The sequence below is a fragment of the Rattus norvegicus genome, chromosome 6 (assembly GCF_036323735.1).
Source record: "Rattus norvegicus strain BN/NHsdMcwi chromosome 6, GRCr8, whole genome shotgun sequence".
NCBI lineage: Eukaryota > Metazoa > Chordata > Mammalia > Rodentia > Muridae > Rattus > Rattus norvegicus.
This window is the reverse complement of record NC_086024.1, coordinates 96,260,490-96,286,282: the sequence shown is the minus strand read 5'-3', so window position 1 is coordinate 96,286,282 and position 25,793 is coordinate 96,260,490. Positions and strand designations below refer to the sequence as shown.

Below are 25,793 nucleotides of genomic sequence, written 5' to 3'. Positions count from 1 at the left end.
GTGTCTCACGACACACAGGTGCTGATGTTGGAGACGGAAGCTGCACCTAACTCAGACGCATGGACGTGCCCCATAAACAGTACAGAGAGAGACAGCAGTGCAGCCTGGATAGAGAAACACCGCTGCACTGGGACCTGTGCTCCTTTAGCTCCAGAGTAAGCACACTTAGAAATACATACACAGATCTGCTTCGCTGACACGCTACATTTAAACTCCATGATAGATTGCACTAAGATGTCTAACCTTGCTATTTTAATAATACATAGAAAACACATCCGTAAACCCAGTGAAGTCATCTTTATTGCATATTGCTATTTAAAAAAATGTACAGTCTCATAGCACACACGACACCTTTTTTTCCCTTGGTTCTGTAACAACAGTCTTGCATCTAAAGACTAAATGGGTCCAACTACTAAGCTAGTAAGATACGAGACATTGATTAAGTTTAGAAATTATAATGCTTTTCTTTTTTTGGCATTATTTAAAAAAATCTTTAAAATACATACTCAAGAGAGAAAAGTGACTACTTACACCAGCACCAGTCTAAAAAGTCCATTTTTTTTTTTTTGTAACAATGGCACATGAAGTTACCTGCACAGTCTTTAGGAAAATAAACCGGAAGCTGGGAAGGGCAAAGGTGGCCTACCAGGAGGGCTACATGGAAGTGAGGAGGATTCTAAGAAAGGCAAGGGGACATGCGACACAGACTTGCTCTCTGGTGTGAGTCTCTTTCCACAGTTCCAAAACTGAGCTGGACCAAACTTTTCCTGCTATCAATAGAAAAGAATATACAAAGAGGCACTTTAGATCAGGAACAGTGAAATCCATCACTCCACCCCGCTCCTCCTCCCCAGGCTGGCCCGAGCCAGGTCTGCATCGGCACCACTGCCAGGATGCTTGCAGACTGGGGTTAGCTCGGGGCTGGGAGAGTCAGCTCTGCTTTGCACCTGTGACTGCCTTAGTGAAGAGCTATTTGCTTCTACATAATGGGTAGAAAAGTTGCTAAGTATGTGATGAAGAAAAACAAAAAATGTAAAAACCACAGCTCTTGACAATTCTTAGAGCACTGTTTCACAGCTTTCACACAGCACAGATCCCTTGCCATCTGCACTAAACAATATAGTCCATAGAGATTATTTTTTAAATAGTATGGTTCCTGTGTACTATGCACACTGGTATTCTACCGTCCCTGAAAACCCCATTTAGAGTGAGAATTCATTGGTGGGCAGGGACTCTGTCTTGCTTACTACCACTATAGCTCTACTATGCCCGGTACATAGTAAGTGCTTAATAAACAGTTGATACTTTACTGAAAACCTCAGTTTAGTGAGTAAATAATATTGTAGTGCAATAGGGAAAACTACTCTCTCCACAGGAAACCCAGCCACAGAAGGACAGAAGGAGAACAAAGAGAAAACGCTAGTCCCTCCCCACACCCTGGTACAAATAAATAAAGCAAAAGAAAAGTAGTAACAGTCCTCTTTACATACCACATAAGTTAAGGATACTAGGAGTTGGCAGGCCAGTGGTAAGCGTCCATATTTTATTTTCTACTGCTCATTGTTTTTTTTTTTTTGTTTTTTTTTTTTTTTATCATTTCTCCCTGAGAGCTTTATTTTTTGGACTGAAATTGTACAGGTAGCGTCACTGACACACAATTTAAAATGACAACACGTAACAGCGATCACTTCAAATATTTTTGAGATAAATAGATCTGAGCATCCCTGTAGATACTGTTGACATTTCGTGTCCATATGAATGCCCTTTATCCCAGGACATGCAGCTCGGCCTATACAGAAAACAGAAGACACCCCATAAAGCACCCCTATGCCTTTAAGAACACTCTTCAGGGTTCTTCCACTAAGTCTCGGTGGGAAATTTCATTTGTCAGGTCTACAGAACTGTATTGTTAGGTCAGTGAGGAGGCTCTGGCAATTCTGGCCCTAACCCAGGATCCAGGAGGCATCATTTAGAAAGTGTGTTTCCAAAAAAACAAAAACAAAACCAAAGGAAGAAGTCATCAAGAGCACTTGGCAGAAAAATCGATGAAATTAGGGGGAAATTGGTGTTCAAGTTTTAAATGTATAAACGAAGTGTGAATGACACCCTACATGATATGAATGTGTGCAAGATGTTCTCAACAGACGTTTGTACCCCAGGCAAGTGTGTACCCCAACAGCAGCATCGGAACCTCAGAGCTGTTCCGCTCGCTAGTCACTCACTGATGTGGGCGCGGTGCCTCGCCCACGAGCGCTGAGCTCAGCCCAGTCTGTTCCAATTCCTTTTCCACCAGTGAAAATCGCCTCACTACATCAACTGTGGGAACCATAAAATACTTCACAAGACAAGCTTCTCTTAACTTCTTCTTTCCTCCCCCCACCCCCCTTTAAAGGAATGTCTGTCATCTGTTTCAGGAGAGAGTATTGTGCTTCTGAACAGGCATGGTGTTCAGGGAAATATGAATGCATACACAAAGAGTTTCTGGGTGCACACATTAACATGAACTTTTTAAGCATACACATAGGTCCCCGGACAACACTTAAGACTTGTATGTACATTTTCACATATATACACATACATTTACACACACATTCACACCTTCACTCACAGATGAGAGAAGAAATCGCCACTGTTTTGGATCGAAAGGCAGTGTAATGAAAAGTTCTAGTCACTCCAAAGGGCTGCTACGGCGCTTTCTAGAAAAAGATGCAAGGAAACTAAAAATTAAGTTTCGTGATTGGTCGCTCGCGGCTGCTGTCCGTCACCTGGTTGGAAATGCGTTTCCGGTTCCGTTTGAGTTTTGAAAGGTCTTTGTCGAACACCTCTCCTGAGCGCAGAGCCGAGACCAGGTCGTCAAACTCGCCACTCTCTTCACTGCTCTCCTTGGCCTTCCTCATCTTCCGCTCCCTCTCCCGCTGCTCTTTGAGCTGTGCATAGAAAGAGCCCTCTTAGGGTTAAGGTGCACTGTTTTCAGCATAGAGGAAAGGATTCTGGGGCACGCGGGAGCGAATGCATCTCTAAAGTGAGCTATGTTCAGCTATGGCTGCTAACCTGTGTGGGTGAAGTGAGGGCTCATGGGAAAAGCATCGGACAATGAAAAACAATGCTTACCGCTTCTAGGTAAGTTCCATTATAGCCTTTTTTTTGTTTGTTTGTTTTGTTTTTAAAGCATTTGAGGCAGTAAATAGATAATTTATGGCTTTTATAAAGGTTGTTAATGTCCTTTTGCAAATTTATGATCGTTTATTGAAGGACAATTATTTCTAAGGAGATAAACTCTCAGGATGCGATCGACTCTTTCAGCCTTCCGAAAGAAGCTGCTCAAGGGGACTGTGTCGTGCTTAGTCTGAGCTACCTGTGGCAGTCGACAACGCTTGATTTTCCTCTCCCTGAAAGTGCTGAGGAAACACAGGGCTGAGGCTGGGTCACAGCTGGATGCTGGAGCACCTGTCTAAAGACGACCCACTGAGACACTGAGGCAGACCTGCCAGGAGGGCCTGCTGAGGGAGCCCCTCTCACCTGAGCTTCCAGGCGAGCCCTCCGCTCCTCCTCCTCCTTCCTTTTCCTCATGTTCTCATTTTCCTGTTTCGCTTCTGTCACAGCCTGAAGAAACTGATCAAAGATCCCAAAGAACTCATCTGGCTGGATTTTGCCAGCCTCTTCCCCAAAGTGCTTCACTGCTTTAGTGAACTGGAGAAAAAAATTGAAAAAAGAAAATTCAGTATTCCAAGAGAACGGAGCTCATAGTCAAACTGAAATCTCTGGAGAAGGCTGAGCGCTCAGACACAGCCCTTCATTTAGCCCTGCATGCACCTACTCGTTTCCAAAGCAAGTGGACACTCCTGATTCCAGAGCTAAGATTCCTGTCCACTTCGTTTTAGCTGAACACCTATGAGCTCCTCATACAACTCTGGGTTAACTAGACCGTAGTAAACAGGAAGGCAAAATACTGTGCAGCAGGATACCCAAGACAGAGACTGAGAGCAAGCCCTGCAGGGGTCCGAAACCATGGCCTTTAAGCTTCCCTTTGAAGTAGTTTAATTCCACTTATTGGGGCCACGTGGGGAACACGGAAAAACAAACAGGACCAAAGACTGCTTTCTCCTACCCATAAAGAATGCTAATACAGTCTTTAACCCCCCCCCCCCCCCAAAACAGCTCTAATGAGGAAACAGCTGGCTGTGGACTCATTAATACTATCTGAAGTTTGTGGCTGATATTATTTTAGGACAATTCTACCACTCAGAAATCTTTTTAATGTCTCTTGTTCAAAGCTGACTAAAACAAAGTTAGGGCTGGATAATTTTAAAAGTTTAAACAAAATATAGAGCAATAAAACAGTATGTATGTCTCTTTAAACCTCTTAACTGTTTTTGGTTCTCTGAGGCCTGTCTGTTGTAACTTAGAGAGCTGGCTTTCCTAAGTAGTCTTGGCATGACCTGGATGACCTGAGGACAGCGCCGTTACTGTCAGCATCCTGTTCCTATGGTAAGGCCATTGATGTTGGCCCTGTGCAGCCCAGCTCAGAGATGAGGCTCCAGAGTCCACAGAACTGTGCTAATCAACTATGTTCCGATAGAACCTTCTGTTTTCTTCAGATCAGACCATGGTAAGTTTGATTCATCTTCAAGTCCGTGGTTCTAATTGACTTGATTTTTCTTCTGTTACCTGCATTACTTACATTGTTAAGGCTTCCGATATTACAGTAATATTATGCATGCTAAAGAATGTTTACTGTGTTTTTATATATAACTAAGATATGTATATTTTACATATTTTATAATTACTTTATAGTTTAAACTTTAGTTATTGTGTGTGCATACATTTCAGTGTGCATTTATGCAGTGGTGCCCATGTGGAGGTCAGAGGTCATCTTTTGGAGCCAACTCTCCTCATGGTGGGTACCAGGATGGAGCTCAGGTGGTCAGGTTTGCATGAAAAGTGGTTTTACCCACTGAGACATCTCACTGGCCCTCGAATTTTAATACATAGTTTTTTCCCCCAACCATTTTCTCTTAATGTAGAGCTGTTCTCAGTGTTTTACTTATTTGGAAATATTCTATTACAAAACAGAACCCTTTAGGGAAAAACATAACATTCTTCACACACCACATTAGAGTAGTCTAGCTTGATTCATGGTTTTATAAGCTGATCTCTAAAAGTTCTGGTATGAACAAGACAGCAATAAACAGTCTACAGCTGAGCTTCTCAAGTATTCAAGTTCACGAATTTTAAACCATCACGGATGATCTTTTTATCTAGGAATTCTAGTGAGGATGAAGTCATATATATTTTAGTTTTAGGAATCTGAGGGAACCTCAAGCCAGATTAATGTTCCCACACACAAAACCACAGAGTTTCCTGCATGTGTTTAAAAAAAAAGATAGCCCATTGATTCTGTGTTTCAGCTCCTCGATGAGGTAGGCAGGGGTCCCTTCTTTTCCAAACACAACAATGGACAGGAATCTCATGGTGGCGGTTTGGACCACACCTATGGATAGTCTGTCTTGTTCTCACTGTGCTATGTCAGAGTTGGGTCCCCAATAGTGGCTCTGTGGCACATGCTGTCTCTTTATTGGAAAGGCTGGAAGGAAATCCAGAAATTAGCTGATGTCTGTTAACATACCCTCTGAACTTGAGCTCAATTATCCACACAAAACAACGCAACCTGACCACTGAAAATGATGGCTGCTAGTCAAGTTTGAAGGAGAGACTTAAGGAAAAGGAGTATGCTGAAAGATTGTGCTGGTTAGTATCAACTTGATACAAAGCTAGCCATATCTGGGCAGAGTGGAACGTCAGCCAAGGAACAGCTTACAACAGACAGGCCAGTAGGCAAGTCTGTGGGGCATTTTCTTGATTAATTGATGTTAGGAAGCTCAGCCCACCCTTGGGCAGGAGGTCCTGGATTGATGAGGAAGCACACTGAGCAAGCCATAGGGAGCAAGCCCATAAGCAGCATTCCTCCATGGCCTCCGCTCCAGTTCCTGCCTTGAGCTCTTGCCCTGACTTCTCTTCATGATGGACATGTAAGCCAAATAAACTCTTCCTCCCAAAGTTGCTGTTGGCCATTTTATTTAGCACAGCAACAAGAATCAAACTTAGAAATGGATTGTGTAGAACTCTGTGGTGGAGAATGGACCTAATATTATCTATGAATAGTGAGAAGCTACCCAAGACTTCGAAGATAAAACAAGAGAGCATGATTAGAAGTGTTGGTTATTAGCCAACAAAACCCTTTCTCAGACAAGAAAACAAATCTTAGCAAGTATCACAATGAAATGTCTTACTAATGTTCCTTTGTAATGATGGTGTGAAGTGAAAAGCGTCACTGTTGATATGCCCTGTGTATTGGCCTCTGTCCCCTTGAAACATCCTACGCAGATATATGTGGCCTTGGTCATACCTGCTCCTAGCACTCATCTCTTACTCTGCTTCCAGAGATGAACATGTCAATCCAGTGGCAGCCAGGGCAAAGGTGCCACCATTCCAATTTGCAAGGTCTTGCTAACCAGAAGGCAACATAGGCCTAATAGATACTAAGGACTACCCTGGAGATGAAAATACAACTGTTCCACTGAACAACTGGATCTGGAAAACAGTCATCTACTGCTCATTTCCTGACTGTGATGTCCGAATACTACTCTTGATTCTTCCCAAATAGACTGCTGTCCTTTAGCACCACACAAAAGCTCAGGGCAGAAGAACCACACAAGGACGCACACAGGGAAGCTTACCAGCTCTTTAGCTTCTGCTAGAAGATCTTCTACGTCTGAGAAGCTGAAGCTCGCCAGGGTGATAAACTGGCTGACAACAGACACAAACTTGTCTCCAGGCTGCGGGGGCTGAGACTTTTGATACTCAAGTTCCTGAAACACAGAAAACAGATGCTGATGACCCAGGTTTCACTTGTGTACACCTTGTCTCTTATTCCACAAGACTCAAGTAGAAGGGCCCAGATAGCAAATGCATCATCTGAGAGATCTCCCGTCAGTTCACTTCCCCACCAAGGCCACACCCATGTTCTGAGTATTTTAACCAAGGTGATTTCTCATTCTAGCTTTAGAAGGAAACAAATACTTGATTAAAATAAACAGAACCCAAACCAAACAGTAGGATTCAAAGTATTTATGAGACTGAGCCTGCTGGTGCAGAATTTTGTTGTCTTGATTTTTCTTCATTTTGTTTGGTTTTTCTGTTTTTGTTTTTTTTTCTCCTTCCTCATCTACCAATTCTATTTACTTCCTAAGCCATGGTATCTAGGTCAGCAGAACTGCAGCTGTAGCTCAAGGCGACAGACCCATCCCCCTCCACAGACTCATCCCCCTCCTTTCTTCCTGTTCACACCAATATCAGGTCTTGGTGAATAGGCAGGTAGGAAAATTAATCTTTTGTTCATTTCCCACGTTCTCCACTACCATGGTGACGACCACACAGAGGACTGAAGTCAAATTTCGGTTGTGAAGTCAGCCATTTCGAAACACATTCTGAACAGCTACAGTTCCTCAGCATTGCTATCCCCACTGCAGAGACACAGGGAGCTTAGAGGACATTTTATTTCTTTGCTCAAAAGGTCAAGGAGCTGATCAATGACAGGAGCAGAATTTGATTGCAGTCTGCCCTCCCAGTCCTATCAATATCAGACTTGCTAAGGGGACCAGGACTTTCCCGAACCTGCTTTGGCAGAGACAGTGTTCAGCAGGAGTGTAGTGCCCGAGGGCTATGGGTTCTGGTTCAGTCTACTGCTGATACTGTTCTTAATGGCAGGCTAAACGGAATGACAGAAGCAGAAACTCAAACTGTAGCCAGCTCTGACTGAAGACATCACCACAGTTTTATACCTTGGTATAGATGTGTGAGTGAGCGTGTGTGTGGGCACGCTCCCCCCTCCCCCAAAGAGAGAGAGAGAGAGAGAGAGAGAGAGAGAGAGAGAGAGAGGGATTGTGCTGGTGTAGGGGTGGTGAACTATCTTAAAGGATATCATTATCCAATCAATCACTGTCTCTGGATTTATCTCTGACACTTCACACTGCATCACTGACTTGGACAAAACACAGTTAGGACACACGAATATCCGGGTGAGTCAAGCTCTGCTGCTTCCTCGTGTGTCCAGTTGTAGACTGACATTTCGGCTGCAGGTGCAGAGACAGGCTTCTGTCCTAGCTGGTGACTTCACTAACTTGATAAAAGCCAGGGTCATTTAGGGAGAAGGGATCATCAATGAGAAGATGCCCGCACCACCCTGGCCCGCACACATGTCTTTGGGCATTGTTTTGACTAATGATTGCTATGGGAAGTCACAGCTCTTTGTGGGCTCTGAGAGCCCTGGGCAGGAGGTCCTGGGTGGTGTGAAAAAGCAAGCTAAGCAAGCTGAGCAAGCCATGAGGGCCAAGCCAGCGAGCAGCATTGCCTCATGGCCTCTGCTTTGTTCCTGGCTGCTGTTGCTGGCCCTGTCTTGAGTTCTTGCCCTGACTCCTATTGATGACGAGCTATGGCATGGAAATGTAACTAAAATAAACCCTCTCCTCCCAAAGCTGATTTTGGTCATGGAGTTAACCATGGCACAAAGAAACCCTACCATAGACAGCTTCTGTGGTCCCTTTACTGTTAGAACAGGATGCAGTCAGTATACACCACTCAGGAGATGTAGTACAACTATGCCTTAGCAAGCAAAGCCACAGTGTGTCCTGGGAAGACCACCTTGACCTGGTGGCCTTCTGACACAAGGTGCGAGAGAGTCCATCTCCTGGCTTAGGGACGGCACAACTGCTGCTTGGGTCTCAAGAAGTCTACAGGAGAAGGAGAAGGTGACTGCTGGAGTTAGCAAGCATCCCTGCCAGGCTGGGCCTTCTCAAAATCCATGGAGAAATGTCTGGTCTGGGTGTTCATAATAGAATTGCTGTAACTCAGTCCTCAACTCCTCAAAAACATGTTCCTGATCCTTAGTGGAAACATTTTTTAATTAGTATTATGTCTTCAAGGAATTTAACAGTGTCTAGGATATAGTTTTGTGATTAAAACAAGAGAAAGGAGGGTACCTTGGCATTTGGTGATAAATTACCTACAAGGTATTTAAGGGAGGTGCAAATTTCAGACTGCTTCTGAATCAGTAACCTCACCCAGTACAGATCCAGCCAACTGGGCAGGGCTGTGAGTGTGGCTCCCATCCCTGGACTCGGTCCCTGGCAGCCACATTCGTGCAGACACTGTGATGGTGGCGTCCTAGCTCTACTGTGCTACATTCTTCTGACTCCTCTGTCTTCCACACATTCCTGTGGCTCCCTTTTATCCTCTGTACCTGGGCAGCCTCCCTCCTTTGTACCTTTTCACACCATCCTGCTTCTAAGCCATAGCTGGAGTTCATCTCCTCTAGTAGGAGCACTTCCTCCAGGACATGCCAGTCAATCACAAGCCTCCAGGCTAGCCCCAGTCCAGCCCTTTCATCAGGTTCCTCTTTGATCACCACACTTATCTTGACAGGGTCCTGCTGAGGGAACTGGCTGCTCTCATTGCAGCATTGGAAAGCAGGGACTCTGGGTCACTATGACCTTGTGCCTTGGACACAATATTCGATACCCTAGCATGTGTTTGGTGAAGACTCACCAAAGGACCAGTTTGGAAGTAGCAGAGAGGTTCCCATCAGCCTGTGGAATGTCACATCAAACGGTAATAGAACATGAAAATAGAAGATAGCCTCACCTGGTCTACTCAGTCATTCTAAGGCCTGCCTCCTCGGTGAATTGGTGACCCTCCTCGACCACTTCCGGCTCCCACTGCATCGAGCCACTCAGGACATTTGGCTGCATGAAACTGAGTTCCTACCCTGGGCACAGATTGTGCCTGCTTCTTTGTGGTCACTCTCACAGAATCATGTTTATGCTGGTCAGAGCACATGCCAAAGGCACTCCTGGGCTTGAGGTCTGCACACCAGCAAAGTAGTGAAGAGGCTGGCGGGTATGGTGGGGAGCAGGTACTCACCGTCTCCACAGCTTTCAGGCCACTCCTCAAGGTGCTGATCTCTTTGTCCAGCTCAGTCATGCTGTTGGAGAGAGTGACATCTTAGCAGTCAGCTTCCAGGAGTAATACATTTGCTTGAGATAGTTCATGCTTGGAGGCAGGCATACGTTTAGCTTATAAACTGTATTTCTGGGACAGTGGGATGGCTCAGTGGGGAAAGGTGCTTGCTGCCAAGCCTGACAGCCCCAGTTTACTCCTAAGGACTCACACAGTAGGGGAAAACAGTTAGGACTCCCAAAGGCTGTCATAGAGCATACATATGTACACACATACATGTGTGTATGCACACATGCACACTAATAACTATGATAAAATAAAAAAATCCCTACCTTTCATTCTCAGACTCACAAAAGCTACAGCATTTAAAAAATGTAACTTATGTATATAATTTTAATTTTTCTGTACATTTTTTGTTTTCCTCTGCCAGCAGGTATATTTAAGTTAAAAATAGCAGAAGAAAAATGTCTCCCCAAAATATTTTATGTCTGAATCACAGAACACCTTTGCTTCAGCTAGTTGCAGTCTGTAGAAATGAGTGTTTGACACGTCTGGGTAAGAACCTCATTCAGGGGCTGGAGAGATGGCTCAGTGGTTAAGAGCACTGACTGCTCTTCCAGAGGTCCTGAGTTCAATTCCCAGCAACCACATGGTGGCTCGCAACCATCTGTAATAGGATCTGATTCCCTCTTCTGGTGTGTCTGAAGACAGCTACAGTGTATTTATAATAAATAAATCTTTAAAAAAGAAAAAGAAAGGAGAAAAGACCCTCATTCAGTCAGGACTCTGAAGCTCCCCATGACTGCAGCAGTGTGAAGTGTACTTAGCAGCAATCAGCAGGCATTTTCTGAGAGCTGTCCGGGTTTCTTTTCATTTTACTGTCTTCTTTGTTTTTAGTGGAGAAAGATTCCTGGGCCTTTCCTATGCTTTCTGTTTCACAGCTTTTAAACATTAAAGATTAAAGCTCAATTCTCACAACCCCCACCATATCAAAGAGCTTGCCAATAGTCCATTCACTCAAATAGATTAATTTCTTGTGTTACCTACTCTGTTTCTTATACCAAGGTCTACACACAGAGAGAACAAGCCCACTCATTCTAGGTGGTATATTCATAGCAAAAGGCGCAGCCTGTCAGAAGGGAGGGAGGAGAGTGTGGGAAGCTGCCTATTTCCATCTGAAACACAGCACAAGATTTGTAGGGAAAGTTTGGCAACTTCCCATTTTATTTTTAGTTTCTTGATTTGCATAAGGACTGCTTCCCATTAAAGGGCTGCTTGGTTCCAAGGAGTGCGCATCTGTGAAGATGACTGTTGGCCCCCTCACACGGAGACCTTCCAGACCTTCCATTTGCTTCCCCTGGAGTCCTCCTCTGACTCAGGGTTACCTGTGTTCGTTCAGAAGAGCTGCTCTTCAGAAGCATTCGTGAGACCAACCCTGTGGCCTCACAAGTAGGCAGGTGCTCTACCACTCGGCAGCATGGCCGGCCTTCGGTTTACTTTTGGTTGAGACGGTTGCACTAGGTTGTCCAGGCCAGCCTTGACCTCACTTTGTAGCCCAGGCAGGAATTGCACTTGCAGTCTGGCCTCTGTTTCCTGAGTCAGAGGCCAAGAGGCCTAGCTGTTAGCTATACTCTAAGAAGGTCAGGTTTTACACAGCAGGGCCATGGGTGTTCCGAAGGATACTACAACAGTATACATTCTCTAATGCCTTCGGATAATTTGGCTGTGGTTCAAACTTTCTATGCACAAAGGTCAGAGGGAAGGAAGGAGAGGGCCACTTCAAGCGTTTACACGTCAATGCAGTGCCAGCCGAGTGGGCTGCTCTGAAGTCCAGCTGGCAGGGCCGTCCTTGTACTTACTTCACTTTCGCTGCTTGAGGAATATCCCGCAACTCTTCGCTGAGATTCAGGACCTTGGGGTACTTATTCTCCACAATGGTTATTAGATAGTGCAAGAGGGTAATGTTCCTAAGATTGAAGAAAAGGAGAACATGCAATGTCATTAATATGGTTTATATATTCAGGGGCAAGGCCCGGCATACACTCAGAATTGGTAGCGTGGCGTGAGAACAGTTGTTGAACCCATCAAGGAGAGCAGCTGTTTGCAAGTCTAGAACAACTCGCTGCTGTGGTTTTCGGTGATGCTCACTTAAGGTTTCATGCACAGGGCGCCCATTCCAGAGCAGATGCTTCAAGTGTACCGTGACTGCCATCACGTCTGTAGCATCCCTGCAGCTGTGAAATCACTTCTAATTTTAGCAGCTCTTCAGCTCTTAACTTGATGACCCTTAGTAGGTATAACAGCTGTTGGTGCCATTTTCCTGTCTGGTGATGACAGGATTGAACCTTGACTGACCTAGATCGGGAAAGGGGGTGTCTGATAATGGTATCAGGCAAAGCCGTGTTAGTCTGGTCCCGCTGTCACCAATTCTACTGCACATCATAGTCACCTGGACTCCAGATGCCTGGGCCAACACCATAATTGGGATGAGGTGGGGCCAGGCATGGATATTTGTTGAAATTCTCTGGTAAGTCTGGCTTAGACAAAGAGCTACTCATCTGTCAAAGTTGTGATGGTTACAGGTATACAAATACATTTTTAGTAACATTTCTACAATCTAGGCAGTTTGTAAGTTTACAAGGTGAAGCCGCTATTCCGCAGCCACCTGCACCAAAGCGAATCAGAGTTGCCCAACAATTTTTTTCCCATAAAATGTAAAGCATTTCCAGTGCTCTGTGGCTTTACCTGACAACACAACCCTGTTCCCAGGTCAAGGGCTCAAGTAGGTTTTTTTTTCCCCCTTATTTTTGTTCCTATCAGTATTTAGAAACGTTTCCACTAAAGCAAAACAGTGGCCAATACTTCTGGCCTCTCAGGATTCTGTGAGCTTGCTACATCTTATTATTGAAGTTTTACTGTTTATAGAACCTACCTCTCTGTCCTGAGCTTCTCTTTTAAGGGCTGAAAGTGGAAACGAAACACCACTAACTGTCACAATAATGCTATTTTCTTCATTATTTTAGAGAGATGTTTTTTTTTTTTTTTTTATTTAGAGAAATCTCCACTAACTTAATTGGACTATTTAATGTTTTTAGAAATTAAACCCAGACAAGGCTTCCACATGTCTTTGCTGTCCAAATAACACCTCATTTGCCCAAAACCACTTGAGAGTGAACAGCTGAACAGCCACACATCTGGATGGTCCTGGTGGCTACTGAATCAGCCTCTTTGTGCTGACTGCACGGTCACGTGTATAGTTGACTCAAGTGAATGCATGACTGCTCCCTGGCCAACCACTCCACTAGGGCATTGTACCTGCTGGGAACTACCTTCATTCAGAAGCAGTCAGAAGAGAAAAAAGATTGGAAATAAGTTTTATTTATTCTTTTGAGAAAACTTGTTTGTGTAAATTCTATAGTCACTTTAATAAGCAGACACCATGTAAGTACCAAATTATCAGAAGGCGAAGGATGGGTGGATACTGACTTTGCATGCGTTTGGGTGCATGCATGCATTGTGGGAAGGTGAAGAGATGGTGTCCTTTCAAAGACAGCTGCTCTTTATATGCAAATAAGAGGGTGCAGGTCCCCATAACAGCCTGCAAACAAGATCCCACCCCCAACCCTTACCCCCTCACCCCCCCCCCCCCACTCCCAAGTGGGAAAAGCACAGCACTGTGGAGACCTGCAGATCAGGGGTTAAATCCTCGACCAGGCTGGGGGGGGGGGGGTGGGACAGCAAAATGAGCCACTTGACATTGCTTTGGTTTTCTTATCTGACAACTCCTGGTAAGTAACTTGGCCCTGCCACTGACAAGCTATTGTGACAATCAAATGTGAAAGTGGTCCAAAAAGCACTGGGGGCTCCCGCTAAGGAAAGGACAGCGGGGTTTTATATAACACAACAGCACTCTGTCTCCATGATGTAAAAATAACAGCTTAACACATGGCTTGCTTCTTTTATCACAGACCAAGGGCTGCTGTACGCTATGGGCTGCTTGCTATGCACTATGCTTCACTAACCCTATAGGAAATATAGGGCAAGAAGTCTCATTAGTGAGGAGTAATTGGGGCGAGCGGTCCGTCATGCTAAAAGGATTTGGTTCTGAGAAGCTTTACCTTAGGAAGAATTGTGCAAGTTCCTTTGAAGCCAGTGAGAAGCTCAGAGAAACAAAGCTCTTGGGCAAACGAGGGTTAATGTGCGTGATGACCCTACCTGCTCAGGACACTAGGAGCTGGCACCTTAGCACTTCTAAGCAGACTGTTTACCTCAGCTGTGGTGCTGTGCACATCCTAGGACAGACACATCTTAATGAGCCTCGGGATGTGCAGCTAAATGCGACTACCTTCACAAGGCTGTTAGACCAGCCTGGCGCTGAGACATTCCCCGGCTGTCCAGTTTCTCCTCTCTCTGAAACACAGTTCTCTGTGGAGGGGAGAAACTACAGAGGTCACGAGACCTCCAGAGCAGGAAGGGCTGTGACTTGGTTTTGGCTGTGTAGAGGTCCATCAGTGGCTTCTCTTTAGTATGATACACTATACTTAAAAGTTTAAAAACTTTACATTTATTTATTTACTTAATTTTGGTGTGTATGTGTGTGTACGCACCTGAAATAGCATGTATGTTTGGGTCAGAAGACAACTCGTGGGAGTCAGGCCCTCAGTCTTGGGGAAAGCACTCTTACCCACTGAGGCACTGCACCAGCCACACGAGTTAGTTAGCTACCTTGGAATAGATCAGTGGTTCTTATCTGAGGGTTGAATATCAGATATTTACATTACAATTCATAACCAGAAAATTACAGTTATGAAGTAGCAACAAAATAATGTTATGGTTGGGGGTCAACATAACAGGAAGAACATATGAGGGAGTTGAGAACCACTGGACTAGACAGTGTCCCTATGCAGAGAAAATAGATGAAGGACCCAGGAGCCTGAGGGCTGCCTCTGCTTGTGAGAGGAACGGAAGAGCAGGAGCGTGGTCAAAAGCCCAAGGCTGCAGGGTCCAGGTGGGCAACTCACACACTCAGAGCACCCAAATGCCCCAAACGATGGAGGGGCACACACTTACTTGTCAATACTGGATTTTGTATCTGCAATCTTGTTGAGGCTGGAGATCTTGAATCCATATGCATTGCCTCTTTGTCCTTTATTCATATAATTTCCAAAAGCCAGAACCACCTCCAGGAGCTGCTTGAGGGCACTGCTCCTGAGTACCTCCTCTGAGCTGGAGCGGATCGCTGTGGAGCAAGATGCCCAGAACACACTGGTTATGGCTAAGGCTTTCGGCCTCTCTGTCCTAGAGCAACACATCTTAACAGACACTCGGGGTCACTACACTGTGACCAAGCACTTTCGAAACATGCAGATCAGAAAGCACAGCTAACAGCTGCCATGGCAGGAGGTGCCAGAGAGAATGGAAGACTTCCTTTCCTTTCCCAGCCCTTCTCAGGACTGACTCCCCAACCGTAAGCACTTAGGAACAGAACAGACAGCAGAGCAAGTCTGTTTCCAGCCTTCCCTTGCAAACTGCATTGCCTCTTGTGAGTCCGATGAGTGAATGAGTCTGCTGACAGAACTGGTCGGTTGTTGTGCATGGTTCGCCGGTGTTACATCAGGAGTTGGAACTCACGATTCTGACTCCACTGTACGTTCTGTAACTGATCTTTAGTGTCATCCACATCTCAAACATAGCAGCCTAAACTCCACCCTTAGAAAATCCTAGGAAGGCACGGCTACGAGAATGCTAATTATAGGCTCCACGCTAGGAGTGGCAAATTCATTCCTTAGCCATGTTCATGTGGTCAAAACCCCAGTCCCTAGGAGAAGCTCAGGCCATGTGCAGGAGCTCCAGGCCCCAGGCCAGGCCAGGGTGTGCAAGACAGAGACCTTATATGACCATCCATTGGCATTTCAAAAGAAGCAGTTGTTTACTTTGGGCTCTTGAGACAAACAATATTTCCTGCTAAGCGGTCTGACCTTACCTTCTACTTTGGGCTTCACTTCGGCCACACGCTCTGCAAACTTCTTTTTGAAGTACAGTGATTGCAGTCGTTGCTGGTAATGATTAATTCTGTAAGAGCAAGGTGGGTTGATTAGCACTCAGTATGAGGGCCCATTTCTCTCGAATCAGCATGGGGTATTTGGGTGACTGCCTAGGGCCCTTCACTTCAAACTTCCCTCAGGGTACCCATGGCTCTTGTGAAAACAGAGGAGATGAAAGGATTCAAAATGTAGACTCTCCACTTCCCCCACTTCTCTCAAGACTCTTAACTTTTCACAGTCTGGCCTTTGGCAAGGCTACAAAGACTTGTCCCAATCATACAGTCCTCATTCTCATTCCTGAACCTTTTGCTTTACAATCAGCTGGCTAAGCTAGTCTCCCGAAGGCCAGCAAGCTTAGCCTTCCAGATAGCGCTGAGAGGAGCCAGGGAACTGCTAGCCTCTATCTGTAGGGAAGCTACAAGAGCCTTGCTGCTCCTTGGGGTTGGGGGTGGGTGGGGTGTTGCAGCGTTCCTTCTCATGAAGCTTCTGAAACTCATGTTTAACCTGCTCATTACAGAAGGTCCAGGGGTCAGCTTCCTTTCTAATACCACCGTGTAACCCCCAAAGACCTAGGTTTGCAGCCCAGATATGCCTCTTAGTAGGTGACCCTGAGTGAGACCCATCTGGGATTCCTTTCTCCTGTGGGTAGATGAAAACATACTTCTCTTCTGGAAGTCTCTACAGTCAGGGATGAGAAAACACTTGTAAAGATCTGGACATGCTTGAGAAGCAACAACTACTTCTGGTAGTCACTAGCTTGCCTACACTGAGGGCTGCAGGGCATAGCGTCGAAACCCCAAAGTTTTCTTTTCTTCAGCAGTAGTCTCCGAAATGGCTAGTTGTGTGGGAATAATACAGAACTAAACCTGACCACAGCAGGAATGGAGAATGAGGGGCAGACTCCCCTTGGCAGTATCTACAGGCTCATGGCACTGAGGGGAAGAGCTCTGCCTCAGGGGCTACTGGTCCTTCTCTAGTATGGAATCAGTTCACTCGACCTGGAATGGCAAAGAGACTAAGCTCACATGCCAAACCCAATTACAGAGCAGTGGCTGCCCCAGGGGGTTTCTGGAAAAGGGTTCAGAAAGCTTGCTAAGGCTCCATGGGAGACTGTCATGACTGATTAGTGATGTTTGCCTGTGTCTTACTCATTGCCAGAACCTGTGATCCCACTTCCTCCTATTTTTCAACAAACTTGTCATCTCCCTCTAATTTATAATACACCTGAGATGTCAAGGTATTAGATGCTGATACTATCAAAGCGTTGGTGAGAATGACTATGATTGGATCCAGGGAACACTATAGCACGATAAGACTGGAGCACAGGGGCCCAGAGGCCTACAGGACAGCTGTGAGGATGTTTGGATGCTGGCTCATTGGGACAAGAACTCCCCCACAAGTGAGGAACACATTCCACACAGCTCATATTTGGAAAGATTTTACAACTAAAAAATGCTGCCAGACAGGTGACTGGCTCAAGCTGTTCATCTTGAACTGAGGTTTAGTAATTCCCTTACTGAGGCAAAGGGGATGTTTCATGTCCAGTGTCTTCCAACTCACCTGCTCATCTCAAACAGGAAGCGATCAGCCTTGGCCATCCGGTCCAACTCATGTTTATGTTCTTCTAGCAGGTCAATGTCGCTTTTCTCAGGCACGAATTTCAAAAGCTGAAAGTGCACGTGCACGAGAATTAAAGCAGAGGGTTAGAAAAAGTCTCTGTGGTAGGCTTTTATTCTTTCAGCTAAACATGAAATTTTAATTTTTTTTTCTTAAGTTACAAGCACTGCCAACTGGCGAGCAAGGCATAAGGAATGGTTATTTAGATGTTGACCTGATAGCTGTTTTAAATTGATCTGAGAATCATTTTCCATTCAGATAAGGACTGGTGACAATTCCCACCAGAATCTACTTCATGTGGATGCCCTGGTGGGACCCCAGAGAGTAAACCCTGTCATCAGAAGAGCATGAGTTCCAGAGACATTCAGTAACCTCGGCCGGCATGGCAGAGCAAGTGTGCGTAGTTGACAGGAACCTTGGTTCTCTGAATCCCAGAGTTCTACACACTATCTTACTGTACCATGGTGGGATGAATAATTACATTGTGTTTTTCATTCACCTTGCTTACTTTTTCTATTTCTTTAATCCCATCTTCCTTACTGATCCTCGTAGAGCTCAATGAAGGAAACAGTGGAAACTGTACTGTTTATTCCACATTTTACTTTGGAGGATGAGAATGAGAAGTGGAAGAAACAGCAGTGATACCGAAAGTTGAAAAGCTACTTCCTGTGCAGTCTGCCTGCCATTCAAAGTGCACACATTTGTGTACATTTGTGTCTGCAGGGGATTGGGTATGCATGTTATTTTCTAGATCCAGTTCTTTTTTTCCTCCCCCAAATTGAAATGATACCTTCCCTTAACAAGGTGCTCCTTTGATAGATTTTCAGACATTTGTTGGAATCTTTAAAAGGCAGCTGGTTTGGGGCTACCACAGAGAGAGAGAATGGGAATTGCAGAGAAGGCATCTTTGGGAGGTGGCATTCAGTTGAGAATATGTTCAGGGCTGGAGGAAACCAGTACCCAGGGAATGGGGGTGGGAGGAAGAGGAGCCCATGAGGGGCACTAGAGGTTCAGTTGGAGAATCCTGGGTAGCATCACAGGGCCAAGGCAAGAAGGCTTCACTATGGAGTAAGCAGCCATTGATGTCAGACATCAAGACCAAGACAGAGAACTGCCAAGTGTCCTCTGGCTTGGGCAGCAGGGAGGCTGTGAAAGTCCTCAGCAATCAGGCTTTTTTAAAAAAATTTCTTTTAAAGATCTATCTATCTATCTATCTATCTATCTATCTATCTATCTATCTATCTATCTATCTATCTATCATGTGAGTACACTGTAGCTGTCTTCAGACACACCAGAAGAGGGCATCGGATCCCATTACAGATGGTTGTGAGCCACCATGTGGTTGCTGGGAATTGAACTCAGGACCTCTGGGAGAGCAGTCAGTGCTCTTAACCACTGAGCCATCTCTCCAGCCCAGCGATCACAGTTTTAAGGAGGGGAAGAGACAGACGACAGCGGGCTAATGCGTGAACAGGAGGATACAGATCAGCTTTCATACACTCTGACTGTGCTAGGAAGAGAAGGCAGTGATGCTGTGTATGTGCGCTCACTGAAGACTGACACTTGGTCAGCTGGGGCTGAGGCTGAGGCTAAGGGTGGGAGTAGCCATCCCAGATGGGCTCCTGACAAAAGGAACAGCTGCACCAGGGAACAAGGACAGCTCCCTTGCCTCAGGAGGTGGAAGGGAAGAGAAAGGAGAGCATATGTCAAGGAGTGGAGCAAGGCCTGCTGGCCAGGTATGCTGCTTTCTAGGCATTTCTTTCCCCAGGTTCAAATGGCGACCCTGAACAGGACATGTAGCTTCATGCTCTGTGCATAGGGGACATTGTAGGGCAAGGAGGAGAGAGCGAGATGAAGGGTGTTCCTCTTCATTTTATTTTGGAGTTTTATCTTCTGAGGTAGGAAGCCCCCTTCTACTCCAGACATCTTTTCTCCAGTTTGCCAGGATTATAGCTGGTCTGTGATCCAGAAAAGGCCATGTATCTGTGACTTCCAGAGCACAGGAAGAGGCATGTGCCCCACCCCTCCACCCCGGTCCCCTGGCAAGTAACTGGCTGCACGTGGATGTTTTCCAGAGGGTGTAGCTAGGAAAGCACCTGGGAACTGATAGCCTCCGGGGAAGAATGGTTCACCGACCTCAGCTACAGCCTTAGCCCCATGGTCACCAGCGACAGGCAACATGGACTGCATGTGGCCTTCATGCTGCTCCACCCAGGGGTAAGGGGATGCTGGGAGAGACATGTGTCTTGAAGAGAGGTATGTGGAAGAACACCAGACGGAGGGACATTACGATTCGGAGGGAAAGAGGAGAGAGAGCGTGGGAGCTGAGCAGAGAGCGAGGAGCTCACAGAATTATCAGGAGAGACCAGGTCAAAATGTCCCTGGCCAGATGCTGCATCAGTGGACAGATTTTCTTCCTTGTTTCTTTGGAGTGTGTCTTATTTGCACTGCAAGCCCTTTTGGCAGGCTTTGCGATGCTTTCCCTCAATGGGCATTCTGCTGGATGCAGTTCCATAGTACATAGACCCTGGAGAATTAGAGGCATGTGACTTTGTGGATAGAGGCAAAGGACAAAAGGGTCAAAGCAGCTTCACATGGTTTGTCACTGCTGGTAGTGACCTGACAGTGGGGTCACCTGGAAGCTGGGGCAGCCGTGCAGTGAGGGGAGAAGAACAAAAGGGATCTGGAAACATCCCTGCTTGGGAGAATACTTTAAACTGTGCATCCACAGAGAACCATGGGAGACATGAAGAAAAAAAATCATTAACATTTTGAAAATTAAACCGAATGTTTAAAAAGCAGCTTGAAGAGTTGTTCCACTGGAATTGTGAGGTTGTCACCCAGGACAAGTCCAGCCACAGGTCTGTCTTGCTTGGAAGCTGTTGCCACCATCAAAAGTGCACACAGAGACAGAGGGGCAATCTATGAAAAGTGGACCTGAAACAGCCCTTTCTACACTCAGAGCTGAACATGCTCAGCCTGTAGTCATGGTTGCTGGTACCCATGGCTGACCTTCAGTGGACCTGGCTCTGACAAACACAGACCTTTAACCTGATCACCGAAACTCAGATTCTGTCCCAAGGACAAGGGAGTGGGGCGGGGTGGGGGGTGGGGGAATAGCCAGCCTTAAAGCACTTTGAGATGGCCACCACAGTGCTCAGAAACCTTCAAGTTTTAAGGGGTCAGGGTGACAGAGACAGATAAGCAGCTTTGGGACAGTCGGAGTGGCTGGGCAGAAATGCTCCAGAACGAGTCACCACTGGCTGCTTTCCATTCAGGGACCTGGCATTTGCTGCCATCTATGACACAAGATGGCAGACATGAATAGAGGCATGACTTAGCTCTAAGTGAGGAGATAGCTCTCTTACCATAGGACCGGTAGGGCTGCTTACAGCAGGCGGCTGTGCTGGGATTAATAGTGGCTTTTGTGCTTGTGGGAATGCTGAACCAAGATGCAAATTTAGTAATTAATAGTTTGCAGCGTGGTTTTTGTTCTCAGAGTGCTTGTGGGATCTTCAACACTCCCTCAAAACACCTTTCCCACACGCTCAGCAGATTTGTATGAGATAGTAAGACAGTCGGTGACCTGAAGCCTGAGGGACAAAGTCCGAGAAGGGTGGACCCCAGGCATTTAGTAGACTTGCTTCAGGATTTCATTTCATTTTCATTTATGAAAGAGAGACAGAGTGGGGGAGGGAGAGAAAGCACGACTGACATGTGACGTGGGTGCCTTTAGACAGCAGTAAGGGTGCTGGACCTCCTTGAGCTGGAGTTACAGGTGCTGTGAGGCACTGAGTCACTCTACATGGGGACTGGAAATGAACTTGGGTCTTCTAGAAGAGCAGTGCTCTTAAGCCCTGAGCAAACTCCCTATCCACTGTTGACAGCCTATGACATTCCTCCTCCAATTTTTCTGAGAAACAATGAGAGTAAGAGTCCTTTAAAGCAATGTAATTCAGAGATGAGAAAATTATCTGCTAGCAACAGTAGGTTTTCCCAGAATCCTCTTGGCTGCTGAAAGTCTGCTACTACCTGGGCTCTGAAAGCTGTGTGGCAGCTCACCTGTTCTAACATGTCCTTGGGCAGGTCCTCCTGTTCATCCATTGTTAGAATTGCTCGCTTGATTTCGTCATTGGATAACTTCAACCTGGAGAAGGCATATTTTATTTTGTTAACAAGGATTGTTACACTTTAATACAAGACCACTCACGCTGCTACACCAGCTGCCGGTTTTCAAGTATGGATTTTCTCAAATTCTCGGCAAAAGCTTATTTCCTGACAACACAGGAAACTAAAAATAGGATTTTGAAGCAGCGTAAACATTCTTTCAGGGCTCTGTAATGTTCTGCTGACATGGGGACAAGCTGCCATGTTCTATCACTAGTTTCCTCAAGGAACGTGAGAGATGAGGAAAGTGGTCTTCTCATACCCAACATCCACTCAACCCCTGACCTCATTGTATGCCAGAGCAGTTCCGGGTATGCTGCAAAAACAGATTTTGACAAGCTTAGAAGCCATATAGGCGAGTGAGGAGTTGAATGCATTAATATACAAAGCGAAATACATGATCACTTTCTAGGCCAGGGATTTTCACACATTTAATTTTATTTAATTTAAATTTGAGGCTAGGCAATCAGGGGCAATGCTGTTTGATTACTGCTCACTGGCTGGTGCAGGAGATGTAACTTGGAAGGGATCTTTACCCTTCTATGGAACCCTCTATGCATTCACTCAACCTTGCAGCTTGTGTGGGAGATGGGTTGAGCATGTGTTTCCTATCATAAGAGTCTTGCTGTTGATAGCCCAACCCTCCCAACAATTAGAGTCACCGTGGAGGTAAGGATATGTGCCCCAGTTCTTTTTCAAGGGTCTGGTGCTGTAACATATAGTGATGGATAAGAATGCTTTGGGAGGGGGCTGGAGAGATGGCTCAGTGTTTAAGAGCACCGACTGCTCTTCCAGAGGTCATGAGTTCAATTCCCAGCAACCACATGGTGGCTCACAACCATCTGTAATGGGATCAGATGCCCTCTTCTGGTGTGTCTGAAGACAGCGGCAGTGTACTCATATATAATAAATAAATAAATCTTTAAAAAAAAAAAAAAAGAATGCTTTGGGAAGTGACAATAACCACACCCAGTAAATGCCAAAATGTCCACTAGACAAGTATAATCCCCCTTATCCCCTCACCTGGGCCGCGGCGCCACATTCACTCCTGTGCTGGGTAGAGACAGACTGCCCCTGCAGACTCCTGCAGGCTGTTTCAATCCCGGCACAATCACTACTTCTCAAGCATGTGCACCAGCACACAGCAGGAAATCCACATCATTAAGTGGAACGATTTAGCCAAGTTGGTCTGGGTGACCAACAGAATACAGGAGGTCTGTACAGCACCAGATCACCTCTGTCGAGGCCAGTCCTGGATTTTAGGACATTACAGGCTCTTGAGTCAGTAAAGTGCCAGTACCATAGTGTGGGCACACAAAGCAAAGGAGACCAGCCTGCTAGGAAACGCCTACGGTCACCGCCAGAAGAGCCTCGCTTACCACTTCACTATCACTGGGTGTGTGCATCGCTGAGTGCCACAGCACGTATGTGGAAGGCAGAGGAGAACTGCGGGGATGGTTCTCTCCTTCACGGTGTGGATCCCTGGGACTGAATGCTAGTTCTTAGGCGCATCGCGGGTAAGTTACCCACTGAGCTATCTTGAGAGGGTGGGGGCAGTTCTGCTCATAGGAGAAAACTAAATGAGCTCTGTGCCTTTTCACACCAGTCTGAGGAAACTGTTTTGAGCCTTTCGTGAGAACAATGCTCAAAGCCCTGGGCTTGAATTTCACTAGGTACCCAGATGGACGGAGTCTGAGGCTGCTTGTCTTTGAAATTGTATATATTTATACTCCTCAATTTCCAGAGGCTGTCTGGACTAAACTTCCTCTCAACGTGGCCCACAAAGAGACAGGAGACTTAATGAAAAGTCCTTAAGAAAATTTATGTGTTAATGGAACACCATGCACGTGGCCTGCTGGATCAGACAAAGAAACCCTACCTCAGGAGTAAGGCGGGGAGAGTACCTGCCCCCCAGCATGGCTCTCAGTCTTCGAAGTTCTTGGTGTCATCTGTCACCCTCAGAATGAGCCTTTAATCTCTGTAATTTAAGGACCCTACTGATTCTAGCCTGTTCACTGCTCTTAGAGCTTGGCAGTGCTCTTGGTGTTCTGCCGGGTGACAACTCTTCTTGAGGCGTCTGCTTCCACTGCCCGATCTTGGCAGGAAACAAACCAGCCACCTTAAAATAGAATTTACTCCAGCTTGCTTTACTTGGGTATTTAAAACTTTGCCTGGAGAATCGGAACATTGAGGGGTAATTAGAACAAGCTAGGGATAGACAGCTAGATCAAGCCTCTCATCAGTGGGTGTAAGTCAGATCCTCCTACTTAATAAAGGAGCTTTTTGTAGTTTATGATACCCAGGTTGCCATGTCAAGAGAGGAACGGGAAAAGAACAGCTGTACTCAGGAAGTGGTCATTCTGCAATATAGACCCCACTTGAGTGAGTGTCTGTCTGTCTGACTGTCTCCTTCCTTCCTCCCTTCCTCCCTCCCTTCCTTCCTTCCTTCCTTTCCTTCCTTCCTTCCTTCCTTCCTTCCTTCCTTCCTTCCTTCCTTCCTTCCTTTTTCATGGTGTAGGTAGAGATGCCTGTTTTGGTGATTAAAGCAATCTGCATTTTAAACTGCTACATGCCATTCATATACAGACAGTAGAAAAAGTTGCTTACGCTACTGAGGAACTATTATAATAAAAAATAATTAAACTGGATTTTAGTATATGTGCTGCCGAAGCGAGCACTAAACTGGATTTTAAAACATAAACACATGGGAGACAAGTTCTTAATGGCTTCTGATTCTGAGGTACACCATGGCCATTCCATTCTCCTCATACATGTGATAGGCAGGGTACTGCTGTCCCTCCATTGAACAACTTCTCTTCCTTCTGCTCTTACGAGCGAGCGTCAGGTGACCACAGTCACTTAAGCTGTAAATACCTACTTAGCAGGCACAGCAGTCACCTGCTTTGGGTTCTAAGCCAGGTGGGCAGCCGGTTCCCCTTACCTAACTTCTGCAGCACATACGGACACTGTAAAGGCTATCCAAATACTGGGGTATGCATGTATTTGAAGACACAACATAGAGAATATGCCAGAGCCTTTCATTGCCATAGGTGTTGGTGTAATGATTCTGTGACATAAGTCCTCCATCAACAAGAGAACAGATGGACAGACAGCTGCCTTCACAAGGGAAATAAGCAGGGAGAAAAGGCACTGCATGTGCGGAAAGTCAGAAAATCTTGACATAATTTTTGATATATTTCTGGTTGTCCCTAAGTACAAAATGAAATACCAATTCCTACCAAAGGCTTCTCAGTTCTGTCAGTTCTGGCCCCCACATGTCTTACCAGGACAATAGAAAGAGAATCCTATCCAATGTTCCCTTGTAACCAATGCTCGATCCTTCTTACCTTACACTTCAAACTAAGCAAACTTAAAACCATATTAAAACACACTGCTCTCCTTGGGAACAAACCCCATTCTCTGATGCTATCATATATAAATGACCATTAGCCAAGCAGTGACCATGGGGGCTTCATGCATGTGAGGTTAATTCTCATTAGCCCACTGCAGAACTACTGTGGCCATGATCCTCACTCTATAGTTATGACTTGATTATGGCTGACTTGACCCCTAAAAGGCCCAAGACTGAACGTGAAGCTTTCCTGCCGGGCTTCACTGACTACAAATGCCCATCCCACGGTCACCTTTTACAGCAGGGTTTGGCTTTACTAGTGTGAAGTCTGCTTAGAACTGCCTTCCTTACTCTCCAACATCTCCAGTGCACACACTTTGAGACACACTTTCTCTAGCAGTCCTGCTAGAGCTTCTGTCTCGTATGACCGAGCTCTCTGTTCTTCAGTAAGGACACTCACTGCAAGCCCTGAGCTGTGCACCTTCTCTCTAGTAACAGTGTTCTGCTCCAGTCAGCCTCGAGCTGTCAAAGGCAGCAGTGTCATTCGATTTGCTTTCTTCACTGTGATTAACTACTTGTTGTGAAGATGTTGAAGGGAG

The 25,793-nt window shown here is 45.8% G+C and overlaps 1 protein-coding gene across 10 annotated transcripts in view; it reads right to left on the bottom strand.

Moving 5' to 3' along the window:
* Window positions 1-233: 233 nt before the first annotated feature.
* The window catches only part of Daam1 (dishevelled associated activator of morphogenesis 1), a 160,529-nt gene continuing 134,969 nt past the window's right edge, over window positions 234-25,793 (bottom strand). For 9 of the 10 annotated variants that reach the window (XM_063261925.1, XM_039112262.2, XM_063261924.1 and 6 more), the window contains 9 exons: window positions 21,738-21,822; window positions 17,619-17,725; window positions 15,998-16,086; window positions 15,085-15,253; window positions 11,874-11,981; window positions 9,979-10,039; window positions 6,738-6,869; window positions 3,520-3,690; window positions 283-2,927 (listed from right to left, as the gene is read on the bottom strand). In XM_063261925.1, coding sequence (XP_063117995.1) covers window positions 2,718-2,927; window positions 3,520-3,690; window positions 6,738-6,869; window positions 9,979-10,039; window positions 11,874-11,981; window positions 15,085-15,253; window positions 15,998-16,086; window positions 17,619-17,725; window positions 21,738-21,822 — 1,132 coding nt within the window. In that variant the 3' untranslated portion in view covers window positions 283-2,717. Of the gene's footprint in view, window positions 2,928-3,519; window positions 3,691-6,737; window positions 6,870-9,978; window positions 10,040-11,873; window positions 11,982-15,084; window positions 15,254-15,997; window positions 16,087-17,618; window positions 17,726-21,737; window positions 21,823-25,793 lie in introns of all 10 variants that reach the window. The other variant, NM_001108030.1, reaches the window with a different exon arrangement.